This window comes from Lycium barbarum, chromosome 9, assembly GCF_019175385.1.
Source record: "Lycium barbarum isolate Lr01 chromosome 9, ASM1917538v2, whole genome shotgun sequence".
Classification (NCBI taxonomy): domain Eukaryota; kingdom Viridiplantae; phylum Streptophyta; class Magnoliopsida; order Solanales; family Solanaceae; genus Lycium; species Lycium barbarum.
The window spans coordinates 16,277,939-16,294,421 of record NC_083345.1 but is presented as its reverse complement, the minus strand read 5'-3'; the positions used below and the strand labels follow the sequence as shown (position 1 = coordinate 16,294,421).

Below are 16,483 nucleotides of genomic sequence, written 5' to 3'. Positions count from 1 at the left end.
TTGGTTCCAAAAAAATTTAGTTATTATAAAGAGGTGTTGTTATATGCGGGTGCCGTTATAGAGAGATTTGACTGTATTAGTGAAAATTCACACAGGAAATCACTTGAGAGTTCCCGTAGGATTCTTATTCATTTTTTATTTGTATTTTTGCTTATGTTGTAAAAATTACTCTATGTTTGAGTTTACAGGTAAGGCAAATGACATATATGCCTTTGCAATATAAGGCAGTAGCTTGCACGACTCTACAGATTTGTTGTGATGATCTAGTATGATTTGTGCGTGATCTAACATGACTGTAGGCTGTAGCATATATCACTACTTATATTGTTCCCCTCTTCTTTGTTTGTAGCTGAAATCACCATAATCTAACGTGATTTATGATGAGTAATTCAACAAGATAACTAGATTGCATATAACACTAAATCATATCGGTTAGGCATGATTTACACGCATTTCTCAAATGTATTTACATGTCGCAGCCAATGTCACTTTACCATCTATGTTGCCAACTAAGGGTAATTTACCTTTTTTTCATTAAAATTGGAGACAATATTTAAACATCAGCACAAAAGTATTTCTCGTGTGCAAACCGCACAACTATTTAAAATTAGCCACAACTTCAAAAATAATCAAATCTTAATCATTTTTTCACGCGGAAATAATATTTGAAGAAGCATCTATACCCCCATTTAAAATGACAGCTGAGACTCGCTCATCATCTCTTTTTTTTGGCATGATATCATTTGTGTAGCGCTCCAGGAACCATCTCACTCCCATAAGCATGAGAAAAGCATATTCATTAGTAATTGTGTAGTCCGGTTTTTGATTGGATTGGTGAGAACTATTAGAGATAGTAATATTAAGAAGAATATTTAATCAATAAAAAAAACACAATAGTTAACTATAATCGAGTTTGATGTGAAAAATAGGTTTGGGCACACTATTATTGAAGACGTTGTCGTTCAAGTATATTTTCGTCACTGTGCAAGCATAAATATCGAAGTGACGTCCTGCTCCCAAAATACAACAAACCACTAAAAGAAATCTTAAAATGTGCACTTAAATAGAAATTCCATACAAGTCTTACTCTCAATTGCTTATGTCGGAATTTAGAATAAATAAACGAGACTTTTGAAAGAAGTGAAATGATAAAGAGGCAAAGAATGCAAGAATTCAAGTGATAATTTTTTGAATATGGGAAAGGGATTTGTAGAGATTCACAAGTGATTAACATATTCTTTCAAGAATAGTCGTACTCTTTAAAGATCGATGACATATTTTCACCGCTAGTAGGAATATCATTTAAAGAATGAGTAACACTACTTATACAATATTGTGTCTTGTCCAAAATATTTATTTAAATTTTGAATCACTTCTAATAAATAACAATAGGGATACCAAAGACGTCTGCCATTCCATCCCCTTTGATAGATAAAGAGGGAGGACAAAACTTTTGATTTTTCATATGGGCATAGAGTTAAACAGTGAGTTTTCATGTTAATATAAAATTTGATCAATAACATAAATGACGAGTGCATGATCGAATTGATTTTGTTATGTAGGAATAAGATTCAGAGCTGTCGATCTATTAAGATGTCTAAAATGCATACATCACTGCACTCCACCGTCCCGGAGAGAATGTGTGTTTGGGAGGAGGGGTGTAATTTTACAATTTTGTAACAAATCAATGATTTGATCTATGGTCATCGTATTACAATGTCATTTATATGTGCAACAATCTAAATCTAGCTATTGAATTTCGTCATAATCCTATTATTTTATTCATAAATCATATATGCTTGTGGAGATATAGAATGACATTGATAAAAGGACTAGGATTTACATACTAATGCTAGAACATTTTTTTCGTGCCGAGTACCCTTCAAACGCACTTCGTCTTTAACTTTTGCCCCTCAAATTGTTGGTCTTTAATTTTTGTCCTTTAACTAAAATTCCTAAATTCTGGGTTCAAACCTCCGTTCAGTAAAAAAATTAAAAAAAATTCGCTAGGTAGAACTTAGATTCACAAGGCAGAATAACTCTCCCTTAAGGTAGAGTTTGCTAAGGTGTAGCAGAGTTTGCTAAGGCATAGTTTACCTGCAAAACTCTACCTTAAGCATAGTTTGCAGGCAAACTCTGCCCCATCAAGCATAATTTGCTTGCAAACTCTGCCTTAAAGGTAGAGTTTTGCAGGCAAAACTATGCCTGATGGGACAGAGTTTGTAGGCAACCTCTGCCTAGTGAAATTTTCTTTTTAATTTTTGCCTGAGCAGGGGTTCAAATTCGAAACCTTGAGATTTTAGGAGAAGATAAAAATTAAATACTTTCATTTTGATGGACAAAAATTAAAGACCACCCCAAATTAAGGCATTACTGCGAATTGCCCATGCTAGAAAAAGTGGATTGGATATTGGGTTGGAAGTTGGGATACTGCTGCAAGGCCCATTGGCTATGAGAAGAACCAAAGAACTACATTTTCACGGCGATTTAGTTAACTTAAGGGCCCGTTTGGCCATAAGAATTATTCATTTTTTGCAAGAATTTTTTTTCATTTTTTTCGGGAATCAGTGTTTGGCCATGAAAATTTCAAATATAACTTGAAGTTATATTCGGAAATTTGAAAAACAAGAAAAACTTGTTTTTCACAACCAAAACAACTACATTTCAACAAAAAATACAATTTCAAAAACTATGGCCAAACACAACTCCAACTCCAACTCCAAAATTCTAAAAAAAGGTGATTTTTTTTTTTTTGGTTTCTATGGCCAAACGCCTACTTAGTTATCTATGAAGTTTTTTTCTTTTTTTCCTTCCCATTCAAAATTCCATTTTAATCTTCTGGCATGCCAATCTACCTCTTGTTCAAGTTTTTTTTCCTTTAACTTTTTAAGTATTTGTGAAGTTTTATTTTTTCTACATTCAATTTATATCATTTTTTTCCCATAACAGTACTCTGAACATCGTCCTTGCCTCATTATTTTTGCCGCGATTTTAAATTCATTAACCTTTCATTTTCCAGCAATTATAGCTTTTAGCTGTATACTTGTACATTTTGAGAAATAAGATGACATCATGTCTAGGTACAAGATCGCCTAACAAGAATTTGGTACATTGGTACAGTACATGTTCAATCATTCCTTCACATTATTTCCATTATCTGTATCTTCTTGACTTCTTCATTGTATATGTCAATTTCTATCTTTAAATATATTCATCTTATCAAAAAAGAAAAAAAAAGCTATAATTAGAGAAAGGCTTTATTATCTATCTCAAAGCTTGGTGAAAATTGAACAGTCAAAGTCGGAAATTTTAACAAGAAAGATTTTAAAAAATTGAACTTACGATTAATTTTTTCCCCCCACTATTTTACTACTATAAGGGATCAATTCAAAGTTTATTGGCCTAATACGTGCAACTTTCCAAGGAAGGAGATTTGTTTGGATCCCTTGCTTGATTGTGGCTCAACAACTACTATTATTGAGCGTTAAGTTTCAATGATCAAATGATCACCGAACAATTTTAGTCACGTCATTAATTAAAGCAAACATTTAATTGATCAGTAACATGCATGGTAGCATGAAAAATGACACGGGAGTATTCGGTTAAAAAACAAAATCTTAAATTTGGCATATGATCATTTTAAAGCAAGCATTATCACACATTCCAAGTTACATTCCAAGTTTCGGTGACCTACCACGAGCTCACAACGGACAGAAGAAAAATGAGAATAGAATTTGTGGAATGTATTAAATCATGTGGAAAAGAGAGGTACATGCATGTGGATAATATATGTGGTAGGTAAAACTCTCCTATTATACTCTCTGCATATGGCGCAAATGCAGGCCATAATTCAATCGTCAAGACACTTTCAAGCCAAAAACCAAAATAGAAGTTTCTACTTTCTATTATGATGGTCAACACATTTAGACTTTTGATCTATATTTCTTCACATTTAGGAAATTTTTTTGTTCGTGTCCGTGATTTCTAATGAAGTTTCAATTATGGGCGGAGCTAGGGGTGTGAGAAGGATCATCTGAATCACCTTTGACGGAAAATTAATTGTATATATAAGGTTACATTATTTTTACCTATATATATATAATAGATGTTGAATCCCTTTGACTTTCTTCATGTGTTTACCTTTTTTTATTTTGAATCCTCTTCGTGAAAATCCTGACTTCGTCACGGATTACAATACAATGGTAATTTAAACCATAATAAAAAAAAATTGAGAGAATTTGGATTTTTCATTAAATAATTTGAACATTGTAGTTCACCATTAATTAATTCTTGTTGAAGCTCGTTAATGTATAGGAGTTGGGACAAATATAAGGCAAGTCATTTGCTAATGCCATGAGTATGATTCGACCAAAAGTGTTAACAGAGGAAACAAATTTACAATTTCAGATAGTGTAAGGACAAATTTGGATCTTTTCAACCAAAAACAAACAAACAAAGAAATTACAGTATGATGGTAATTAACACATTCAAATGTTACTCCTAATATACATTAGAATATTGGTTTCCATTAACTTGTTCTCTAATCTGTAATTTGACTCTTACATGCGAGTTTGATTAAACTTCTAAACCAAGTAATTTATGTCGAGGCCCAACAGGTAAAGGTGAGAATCGAACTTAAGATTCTACTGGCTCTGGTGCAATGTTGAGTTGTTTAAATTTCATCATCTAAATCACTAAATGCTAATCCCGTTTTATATTATTATTTTGTGCTAGCTTAAACTTATTTAATTAGGAGAAACAAAGAAAGATCGTCCCTTGATTCGGCAGGTAAAATTTCATGTTGTTCTCACGAATTGACAGCCATTAGGGAAGCAATTAGAAAACCCTTTTATCTTAATTATCATGTTCGACAACTAAGTCCCTAAGATATATTTTCTACAAAGACAAGGGGACAACGTTGATCAACTTAGACATGTAATGAATTCTGATAATTAACATGTGATGAAAGAAAAAAAAAAAAAACTACAACCTCTTTTAGAGTTGCAAAAGAAGTATTGTTTAATTTAACCGATGATCATTACACTTATTTTCTGTAATATTAAAATTATATTACAAAACTACTTTTTATAACAGTAATGTCACCAAACTAACTATTTAATTATAACATTAAAGTTACAAAATTAGTTTTATAACAACAAAGTCACTAAACTCTTTTATGCATCAATGATAACGAGAAGCGTGCTTTGACAACTCTTTTATGATATTAATTGCATAATCAGAGGCATATGTGCGATTTCCAACCTCGTCTCATCGACTTTCCAAAATGTCAAAAGTTGAGGATCTATGAGGTTGTACTAAGATATATAAGTCTAATTTCATAAGTATTTAAAGATATTTCGTTGAGAATTTTTCGGCAATGGCATCAGATTTTAGTAGGGGATTTAATAGTATCCTGCGAATCGAAGACCTTGACAGTTTTGATTCTCACGTAAAGTTGAAAAAAACAAAAGTTCCCCTTTGTACATATGATTTGCAAGAACTCGTTTTTCCTTTTCGTTTCTTTTAATTTTTATGTTTTAATTTGTTTAAGTTTAAATATAGGTTATGAAAATGTTGGTTGTTTGGATAAAAAAAAAAATCTCACGTGGCATGTACACATTGCAAATGATGATGTGGTGATGACATGTCATTTTTTGATGCTAGAAATTTGGTTTTTCAGTGATTTATAATTTATAGGTAACGAGCACAAAGTGTAGTGTTTACGGTTATAAAAACTAATTTTGTGACTTTAGTGTTACAAATGGTTAATTTAGTGATTTTTTGCAAAAATTAATTGTATAACATGTTATAAAGAGTAAGTTTAGTGATCATAGATGAAATTAACCTCTTTTACTTCAATGCCTTCTTCTTTAATGCAGACTCAATGATATACGATTCAGAGTTGATATTTTATACTTCTTGATTCTCATTATATAACTACGTTTAATTAGACATGAAATTTAACAAATAAATGATTAATTCTTAAACTTGTATTTTAAAATAAGTCATATCGTGTTCTTCTTCCTCATCATATACCTCTCTAAAAATTATATAGTATATATTTTAGAACTCATTCTTTACCATATTTGTTCCCGAGCACTTTTTTAAAATCTATGGTACAATGTGGTCACCTAAGTTTCTCCGAGGAACCCTTTTTAGGGTTACGAAATATGGTTTTTGTGCAAAAAGAAACTATGCTCAACTAAAGTGTAACATGTTGTGTGCCTCTCTTGTTTAGCCTTTTCCAATAGCCATCATAAACAAGTCATAATGATTTCTGGTACGGTAATTTATTTATTTTTCAAAAAATATTTCACGCATTAGTAATAAAATCTTTTTCTTATTCTATTGACAAGTCAGTAATTGTTTAATTGAAAGGATGACGAACAGTTTATCCGTTTCTTTTCTATGGTAGAAGAATAGTTTGTTGGTCTTAATTTAATATTTATTATTAGTACTGATTAATTGTTGTAACACCTTGACATGAAAAAGAACTTATTCTTGAACATAAAATTATACCATTTAACTAGAATCAAGCTAGCTCAAAATTTAAGATTATAATATCTAATATTCACAGTAGATTCATGATCACGAAAAAATTAATAATAATGAATGTTAAAACCAACACCTAAAATAAAAACAACTTTGAATATATAACATTAACTCCTAAAGTCAAATTAACTGATATTGATGCATATATTTGGTTCACTGAGAAACCTATGTTTTGTTTCACCTTTTGCTAAAACTGAGTTTGCATCTGTTTCCAGATATTTTTAAAAAGTATTTGTTTGATGATATTTTTGTTAACTCTTTTTGTCAGTCTTCAAACTTAAATTTTGAAATTCCGCAAAAACCTTATTTTTAAACAAACACTTTTTGCAAAACAAAAAAACTGACAGCAAAGCTTGTAAGAAACACCTTAAAGACTTTTAGGAGGCAAATTAGTTGAAAAGAAGGAAAAAGAGAGATACTAACAAAATAAGACTAACTGGAAAAGCACAAAAATATAAATAAAGATAAATATAACCCCTCTGTCCAATGTGATACACTTTCCTTTTAATCTGTGTAAAGCAGAATGAAACATTTCTATATCTAAATATAATTTAACTTGAATTTTTTTCTTTTACCCTTCATGAAATGATTTATAACCATATAAATATCTATAACTTGTTGTTTTAGATAATAAATTTCAAAAGTATATCTTTTTTTTCTTAAACTCTGTGACCAGTTAAATCATGTCACATAAATTAGAACGGAAGGAATATTTAAAGGGGGAATAATTGCTAGATTGAGTTCTAACGGAGCACAAGAGACAACGAGGACCACAACAGCAAGGCTAATTGGGTCATGACATATGCCTTATTTTTGTGTTATAGAAAGAACAACAGGACAATGGGCCCACCTAGGATAGGGGTGGGTGGGTATCCAGCCCAAGACCCATATGATCTGGCAACCTCAGTGATGCCAGCCTTGCATTTCCCATACATCATTGATGTGGCCCCCTACTAATTTCTCATCAAGCACATGCAACCCCCTCTTCACAAGGAACCCAACTAGTTACTATTTCTTTAAATTCTAATGTTATTCCATATATATATATATATATATATTAATACTAAATACGAGTATAAGGTAATAAGGTGGTATCAAAAACAGTTTTTCTCCCGGTTAAAGTAGGGGTAAGATTTGCGTACACTCTACTCTCTCTAGATCCCCATTTGTGGAATTACAGATGGTATATTATTATTGTACTATGAGATAACAATTATTCGATGAAATAATTGAAATGCGTAAACAAACTAACCTAACTTGCTTTGTTAGAAAAAAGGAGCGGACTATGCATAACGTGTTAAATTTGGTGTCTGAAACTTATGGACTCGATTAATTCAGATTCACGTCATTGAAATTTTACTATGACTTGAGACTTTTGATTAAGGGTGAAATTGTAGAGTAAAAGTTCCATGAAATAGATTTACTTGAATTTCTAACATTATAGTTATGGTATACAGAATATATCCACGCTTAGTTAGTGTTTACACCAACTAATATGGGATTGTTTGGTTCAAAACAAAGTTATCCCAATCCATGGATTATAATCTCACGTTCTATATGAGGTAGATAATCTCAAAATTTTGGTATAAATATCTTGAATTAGCTAATACCCACAAAACATTGAGTAAATTTAATCTCAAATTCTATATTAGGATAACTCCTAATTCTATAACCAAAGACCGCCTAAATATGTAATACGTTTTTTACACATATTTTTCTCACTTAACCAGGATTGATATGTCTGTATTCTCACCTCAATTCATTTTCAAATATGGTAAAATGAGTATAATTAGGTGTAAACATTGAATCTAAATAAATATCTTTACATTTTTACCATTAAGCTATTCTCTAAAGGACAAAGTGGTAAATAAAATTTTTACTAGGTGAGTTAGGAACCTATTAATTGCATTAGTATTATGACCTAAAGTCATGCGCCTTATATAAGTAACTGTTAAGTAGTTACACAGTCAATGCCGCTTACTCGTCTTGTTGTGCTGATTGAGTGTCGGCAATGTCCGTTATAAAAATTTGACTAAAAATTTACAGAGTGATTAATGGCTAATTATTATGGAGAATTAAATATGATTTTTCTCTAGTCCTTTTCTTTCCATTATTATTATTTGCAAGTGCTAATATAACCTCCATATAAGACGATAACAAAAAATGAACCAATAAAAATGTTCATGTTCATTGTGTTTTATTATTATTATTAATGTTAGTACTATTATTATATGTGTAGATGAAGAGCTGTCTTTTTCTAATTCTTCGCTGTCACTTTCACTTACCATCCGTTTTTTTCTATTGGTAGTAGTATTATTATTAATAGCAGTTCCATATATTAATTTAGTACTACTATATTTTATTTATATTTTATATATTTCTCTCCTTAATTGCCACTCTCTCATCATCATACAATTACAACACCCTCTTCTCTATTCTCTACCTTATTTTCTTCATCCCTTCCCTCTTCTCATTTTTGGTTCTTCAAGTTTTATAAGCTTTTTTAGAGAAGAGGGTTGGTTTAGTTCAAGATTTGTTAATGTCACTATGCTAAAGAACAACAACATAATTATCATGAAGAGGCTAGTAAGTACGTTGGTTTATTTTTCAGTTTTTGTGTTTCTTGATTTTTTAGTACTAAGGGTGTCTAAATCTTGATTCTCATGTAAAAAATAATGGGTATTTACTAGATTGCTATATTTGTGCTTAAATATTGATTCTTGGTTCAATTGGTTTCACTTCTTGGACCTTAGTATTGTGCTTTGAATTGGCTTTGCTAACAGCTTTTTTGTAGAGATTTGCTTGATCTCTTGTATTATCAAACTAGGGTGACTATTGTTTTGTCTACATTGTCTTTTCAAGACAAGAATTAGGTTGGATTTAAGATTTGTTTTGGATGTTCTTTGTAATCATAAAGTTTTGATTTTTACTCATCAGGGGAAAGAATTGAAAATTTGTTTTGTCTTGTAGCCAATCAATCCTGGTAAAAGGGATCTGATTAGGAAACCACAACTGGTAAACAATGACTTGCTGAAGTGCTATAAATTATGAAAGCTGACCAAGTTATCAATACACCCTATCTTTATTTTCATTTTCATAAATATTTTACTTTGTTTTATACTCTCATTTGAACTTAACACTTATACAGTACTGTTATTGCTCACTGTTTTGTGCTAAAATGAAGTCTCTATCAATTGGTTACTAATCAAGTTGAAAGCTTTTTCTATAAAAGGAAAAAAAATATCTACTTGTGTTCTTTCTACTGGTATTGCCTTCTCCTTCGTGACATCAGCTTTTATAGGAGCTCATTTGTGATTTAATTATGTAGTTGGTTCTCCTCAGCATTTTTCAGTGTTGAATGTGAGTAAAGATTAGAACTTTTTCAATGTGATGATTTACGTTTCTCTTTGTTTTTGTTTCCAGGCAGTGGTGCTACTTATGCTGTTGGCATTCAGCCACCGTATACATAGTGAAGCTCAATTTGATGGAGAATGCAAGTTCACTAGGCATTTGAAACCCAGACCTCACAGTGTGTCAGTATTGGACTTTGGGGCTGTGGGTGATGGAAAAACAATAAATACTGTAGCCTTTCAGAATGCTATTTTCTATCTCAAGTCCTTTGCTGACAAGGGCGGAGCACAGCTCTATGTTCCTGCTGGCAAATGGCTGACTAGAAGTATCAATCTTACTAGCCACCTTACACTGTTCCTGGAAAAAGATGCTATTATTCTAGGATCCGAGGTTAGCCTCTGAACTTTGTCTGGGAGCCATTTTTGCATTTCTAACAATATTTTTTGAGTTTCAGACAAAAGACTAGCCTATTAACAAAGCTAAAACAAGTTTTCCGGAAAAGAAATGTTAAGTGTCATGTAAGGTGCTTCAAATTTCATATGTTAAGATATGAATAGGCTTAATACATCTATAGCCCCTTAAACTTGTCAGTAAATTTCATTTAGACACACGAACTATGGTTTGTTCCAATTGAGCAGCTAGACACATGATAAAGTATTCCTATTAGAGACTTTTGGTTCAAATGTTTAAAAAGCTGTTGCGCGTGTCCTCAAGTGCCTAATACGTAGATAAGTTAACCACTTAAAATATACCATCTCCTGTTAGTTTTTGTCCTCATTGTCAAAATAAAAATAAAAAATACCATCTTCTTTAATTATACGCATTAGCCTCAATAAGCTGTAAAACCTTAGGCCTGTTCCAATTGAGGCTGATGTGTATAATTAAAGAAGATAGGATGTATAACAATTCATTTCAAGCACAAGATACATTGGCACTTTGTAATTAGGATCTACGGCTTATTGTTTCACAAATAAAATATTCTCGCCATATATATGGTTACTCCAATGGAGGTTTCCTACATAATATGTTCTCACAAAGGTAATAACTCAAATTTTGATAATGACAGTTTAGCTACATTACGATGGTTTTGATAAGTGCTTCCGTTTTTATCCGTCTATCGGTTTGGATATAAAGCATCTTAATGCATGTCATGGTAAACATTTTTGTGCATTCACTGTTCAGGATTTCGATCATTGGGATGTGGTTGAAGCCTTACCATCTTATGGCCGAGGTATTGAGGCACAATATGGAAGATACCGCAGCTTGATCTCTGGAAATAATTTAACCGATGTTGTAATAACAGGTAGGAATTCCTTCATTGAGTGGTTTTTTTAGTTTTACATTTTTCTTTAATGTACCTTCATTCAACCAGCTTATTTCTAATAATTGTGCAGGTAACAATGGTACTATTGATGGCCAGGGCTCTATATGGTGGGAGAAGTTTAATTCCCATTCCTTAAATTATACTCGACCACACCTAATAGAGTTTGTTAGCTCCAGAAATGTTGTTATTTCTAACTTGACTTTATTGAATGCTCCTGGTTGGAACATCCGTCCAGCATATTGCAGGTAACTTGGTTCATCTGTATAAGGTGTTTAATGTTTCATGTACTTTTGCTTGTTGTAAGATCTCGGTATGGCTAATCCTTGAGAAAATTTCATGTCTTGCAGTAATGTGGTCATTCAGAACTTAACGGTTTATGCTCCACAAGACTCCCCATACACTAATGGGATTGTCCCAGGTTGGTTGAAAAATCATTAATCTTATTTGTTCTAACTATCCAAGATAATTAAGTGTTGTAGCAAACAGTCATTTTCAGGATTAAATGGAGCCCTTAATTTAGTTTTGCAGATAAAATTTAGCTGTTCATAAAGATTAATTAGCTCTGCAAATACTGCCAAAACTGCGTTCTGCAAATAGACACACATTTATTTAGATTTTAGATTTGCAAATAAATTTGAAGTAGCTAATTCCTCATCCCTGAGTTTACATACGATTGTTACATGAGCCTGGAATAGGTTTGTCTTTGAGCTGATGTGAAACAAGTAGGCCTGATATTTCATGACAACATGTGTATTGTTCCCCTTGTTTTTCTTGATTTTAAAAAGATGGTTCTCTTTTCTTTCAAGAAATGGATACACTACTTGCTAATTACTCTAGCCTCCCTCTCATGACATGCAACCTTATGTCCACTTTTCAGATTCTTCTGGGCATGTCTGCATTGAAAACAGCAACATTAGCATGGGTTATGATGCTATCGTTCTTAAAAGTGGTTGGGATGAGTATGGAATTTCCTATGGGAAACCCACCTCAAATGTCCACATTAGACGTGTGAGGTTACAGTCTGCTGCAGGTTCCGGTGTGGCTTTTGGCAGTGAGATGTCTGGCGGTATCTCCGATGTGCTCGTAGAGCATAGTTCCCTACATGACTCCCTTTTCGGGATTGAGATTAAGACAGCAAGAGGAAGAGGCGGTTACATCAAAAATATTCTCGTTACAAATGTTGTTATGGAAAATGTGCAAGTAGGAATCAAGGCCACTGGTTACTCTGATACGCATCCAGATGAGAAATATGATCCTTCTTCATTACCTGAAGTTAGTGGTATCACTTTTGTGGACATTGTTGGTAAAAATATCTCGATAGCAGGCAATTTCACCGGGTTACATGAATCTCCTTTCACTAATATATGTCTATCAAATATCTCCTTCTCCATTTCGTCCAACATTTCTACACCATGGGTGTGCTCTGATATATCAGGTTCTTCTGAAAATGTGTTTCCTAAACCATGTCCCGAGCTTCAAGGCTCATTTTCCAATTCTAGTTCTGCTTGCTTTGCTCTTCCACAACAATATAGTGAAGTTGCAGTTTTATAATCCTCCACCGATTGGAATTATTCATTCGTTGAACCTGAACACGAGACGCATATCTTGTTCTAGTTCTAGTGTACAATCTTCCAATAAGATGCAAGTCAAGAATCTTCGGTCTCATGGTTTTTCCTAAGTCAATGTCAAAACTCTGGTGAGCAATCTATTCATCGCAGCAGATCGTTCCTGTGTACAGCATCGGTTTCTTTTATTCATGTGTAAGAAAAGTTTTGGTAGTGCAGTAAATTCAGATACGTTGTTCCTTTGTGTCATTCTTCATTTGATTTTTTTACTAAATTTTTCTTACATTTGTAAATTGGGTTTATGGAGACTGCAGTAAGATTGGTTAATGCTACATGGTTGAAGGGGTGTTATTGTTGAGTGTCATTGTTGCAATAAAAGTTCTAGCCATTTGATTCAGCATCTTATGCCCTATTCTTTGTTCTTTGGTTTGAAATCTCAGTCCAAAGAATCTTATAAAACTTGTTATGTCACTTTCACATACAGTGCATTTTGAGTTTACCTGTAATTATGTCAAATATTTGATGATCATGATGGTAGAATTTTAAAGAAAATGAAAGGGGAGCGATTACACATGGACTAGTCTAGGAAATTACACCCAATGACACCTTGAAAATGTATGGTCTTGTACTTTTGACCCCCGTTTGTCCTACGGGCGAACCTTCATGGTCAAAAGTCAAAGCTCGTTGAACCTTCAAGGCAGGCAAAAGTCAAAGCTTGTTGAACTTCGAATTTTTGTACTCAGAAGAATTGAGGTTAAAAGTTCAAAATCACCCATCTCCAAGGCCATTTTTATAAATCACCCGGCTAGTACATCTCTTTAAAGATGTGCTTTCATAAAGCTCCACACCCTAAGGTTGAAACAAATGGATTACTGCAATTGGTTTATAGTAACTATTGTTGTGGTACTAAATTGTTGTTCTTAGGAGGGACCACTACTATGGTCCAAAGAATTCAATCCCCCTCTGGACCAAAAGAAAAGACAGATTTTCACGGGGTTGCCTTTTGGAAGATTGGTGTTTAATTTTTTCTCATCAAAAGATTGGTGTTTAATTTTTTACCCTGTTAAGGAAAAATATCCTGATATATATCTGTTGCGATTATCTCCATTTTTCTAGATATGTACAGTAAAAAATTGAAGACTCATTGCTTATTTGTGGTCATTTTGGATTGGTTTAATTGAAGGAGCATGAAGAAACCATTCTGGGGTTTTATTGAGCTTGATTGGTGGCCAATTTCTTGTGGTCGTCGGGTTTTATGTGAGAAGGCAACTTGACCAATTTTATGGATCTGGTGGCTAATTTATGGCGATCATCAAGATTTCTAACAAAGTAACCACCAGATGAATTTTATGGAGATCTTCCAGCATTGTCGGGATTTGGTGATCCATTTCTAGCGATCACAAGGGACTTGTGACAAGGCAACCATCCGAATTTTATGACAATCGTTAGGATTTGTGACAAAGTAACCTTATGAACAAAATATTGGAATCGGGTGGAAAATGGAATAAACAAAATAGAAGTACAATTCTAGGTTCATAGATGAATTTTCTTTACACTACAAATCACGTCTTTTTTTTGGCATGTGTCCATGAAGGGATTCATCAACGCAGAAACTAATATCTGAAATTTTATCAAGTTCACCCGTCATGTCTAGGAATAGCTTTTGAAGTTCCTCCAAGGTGTTTGCTCCCTGTTTCAAATTCAATCACCAACTTATTACAAGTACTAAAATATGAAACCAGAAAAAGAAGAAGAAGATATTACTACTCCTTTCCCTTTATTTAATTGCATGAAACTGAAGGAGAAAAACATGTCGAAGAGGTAGAATGTACCTTAGATTTCTCAGCTTCCATCATTGTTATCATTTCTTGCATAAACTCACAGAATTCCTATAACCATAGTAACAATAATATATAATTACTTATTTGCAGCATTTAAAGCAAATTGTAGTTATTATATAGTATAATTTACAGCTGAAATTAAATGAGATAGAAGAAAAAGAAACTGACTTTATCATCAGTATCATCTCCCATGAGGTGAAGGAACCCAGTGTCATATAGTGATCTCTTCCTCTTGTCCGAGAGAACTGCAAATTAATATATGGTCAATGCAGACGTATAGGCGAATTTAGAATTTTAATTTGGTGGATTCAATTGTTAGGTGATCCATTGCACTTTTGAAATTATGAGATCCAAAATTTAACATTTGTCAAAAGTAATATAGTAATTCTTTTACATTTATGCACTTCCTAAACCCATTTATAACTAAAACTACCTTTGGTGAAGTATTACACATGACTGAGGGCAAGCTAATGAGAGCGAGCTAATGTGGCTGATTACAGAGAAATTCAGGGGATGCAAATAATACCTTACACAAATCTTACATAGAAAAGTGAAATGTTGTGTAAAAAATAGTACCAAGTTCACGTGGTACTTTTGCCATTGATATGCTTTTTAGGAAGAATAGACCTCTAGGACAAAACAACTGATAAACACGTACTATGAGCTTGGCATGTGACATGTAAATTAAAGTGCATTTGGATTTAGCAAGGTCAATTCACATACCAGAATAAGCTTCTTGAACTTGCTGAAATCTATGCTTAGCATCTCCCCTAATGTAAGGATCCTTCTTCATCCATCTATCCGGGTGCCATTTCTTCAACAACACGCAAAATGAATCATAAATAAAAAAGAGAAGTGAGATAGAGCACAACATAAAAAATGAAGCACGATTTTGTGATCTTAAAAAAGCCTGGTAAAATGTTGGAATTGGAGAGTTACAAAATTTAGAAAGAGACATTTTTATTAAAAAACAAAAGGTAAGACACTTAAATTGAAATAGAAAAAGTACCAAAGCAAGCTTTCTGTAAGCGCAACGAATTTCAGAATCTGAGGCTTGTTTACAAATTCCAAGAACATCATAGTAGCAGGAGCCTCCATTGTTGTTGGACACAACTTCCATTTTCTTGAACAATAAGGGAAAATGTTATTTGGTGAATATAATAGTATATATTACTCACTTTGTTTTAGCCTACTAAGAAAGAGGTTGATTTTTTGGTTAGGTTTTGGTGGGTGCAAGAAATGAATTTAATAATAATCATATGTTTCATCAAAAAGGTAGAATGTGCAGGTTGCTAACCACAAAAATAACACGAGCCTGGTAGGGAGATTTATTCATAAGAAGGTTCTAGATCTTTACTACTTTTAGCAACTGTTTGGATTTATGGAACTAATGTTACCCACAAATTGTAAAGCAGAGCAAATGTCTATGTGGTGTTCCTATGAGGTAGGGCTTATGTGGTCACTGCCTTCCTTCTAGAAACTTCCATGCACCTTATAACCTTTCTTGTTGCTGGTTTAGGGTTGTATGTGGATGGGTGAAAGGTTCATGTGAGCCAAAAAAATGTAAGGACTCATTGCCTTGTTCAGAAACTATTAGCAACCTCAAATTCATTTATTGATCTGATTAAGATACGACTTATTTAAAATGAAAGATTCAAATAATGAGTTTTTCCCTTAAAGGTAGATAAAAAATTTGTTTAATTTTGAGAAGTTTTGGTCTAACCAAAATGGTTGCAATAGGACTCATGTTATCAGTCTCCCAATTTAGGATTTGAGATTCAATTGTTGATTGATTCATTTACAATTGTTTGAACAATCATTTGTAAGGTTACAACATCTTTGAAGCTGGG

At 32.9% G+C, this 16,483-nt stretch overlaps 2 protein-coding genes across 2 annotated transcripts; one reads left to right on the top strand and one right to left on the bottom strand.

Moving 5' to 3' along the window:
• The first annotated feature begins 9,003 nt into the window (after window positions 1-9,003).
• LOC132609760 (probable polygalacturonase) lies at window positions 9,004-13,189 on the top strand. The gene is made up of 6 exons (XM_060323897.1): window positions 9,004-9,142; window positions 9,976-10,293; window positions 11,086-11,206; window positions 11,298-11,472; window positions 11,575-11,645; window positions 12,105-13,189. Exons 2-6 carry the CDS (start codon window positions 9,991-9,993, stop codon window positions 12,776-12,778), a joined length of 1,344 nt encoding a protein of 447 aa, XP_060179880.1. The 5' UTR covers window positions 9,004-9,142; window positions 9,976-9,990; the 3' UTR covers window positions 12,779-13,189.
• A 1,083-nt stretch (window positions 13,190-14,272) lies between these two features.
• On the bottom strand, window positions 14,273-16,083 carry LOC132609761 (uncharacterized). The gene is made up of 5 exons (XM_060323898.1): window positions 15,643-16,083; window positions 15,357-15,447; window positions 14,802-14,878; window positions 14,625-14,681; window positions 14,273-14,482 (listed from the first exon to the last, which is right to left on the bottom strand). Exons 1-5 carry the CDS (start codon window positions 15,751-15,753, stop codon window positions 14,348-14,350), a joined length of 471 nt encoding a protein of 156 aa, XP_060179881.1. The 5' UTR covers window positions 15,754-16,083; the 3' UTR covers window positions 14,273-14,347.
• Window positions 16,084-16,483: the final 400 nt, after the last annotated feature.

Coding starts and splice junctions, on each gene's coding strand:
- LOC132609760 (XM_060323897.1), top strand. CDS start 9,991: ATGCTGTTGGCATTCAGCCACCGTATACATAGTGAAGCTCAATTTGAT. Junction 10,294..11,085: donor CTATTATTCTAGGATCCGAG/GTTAGCCTCTGA, acceptor TTCACTGTTCAG/GATTTCGATCATTGGGATGT. Junction 11,473..11,574: donor ATCCGTCCAGCATATTGCAG/GTAACTTGGTTC, acceptor CATGTCTTGCAG/TAATGTGGTCATTCAGAACT.
- LOC132609761 (XM_060323898.1), bottom strand. CDS start 15,753: ATGGAAGTTGTGTCCAACAACAATGGAGGCTCCTGCTACTATGATGTT. Junction 14,879..15,356: donor AGTTCAAGAAGCTTATTCTG/GTATGTGAATTG, acceptor ATTAATTTGCAG/TTCTCTCGGACAAGAGGAAG. Junction 14,682..14,801: donor GAGATGATACTGATGATAAA/GTCAGTTTCTTT, acceptor CTATGGTTATAG/GAATTCTGTGAGTTTATGCA.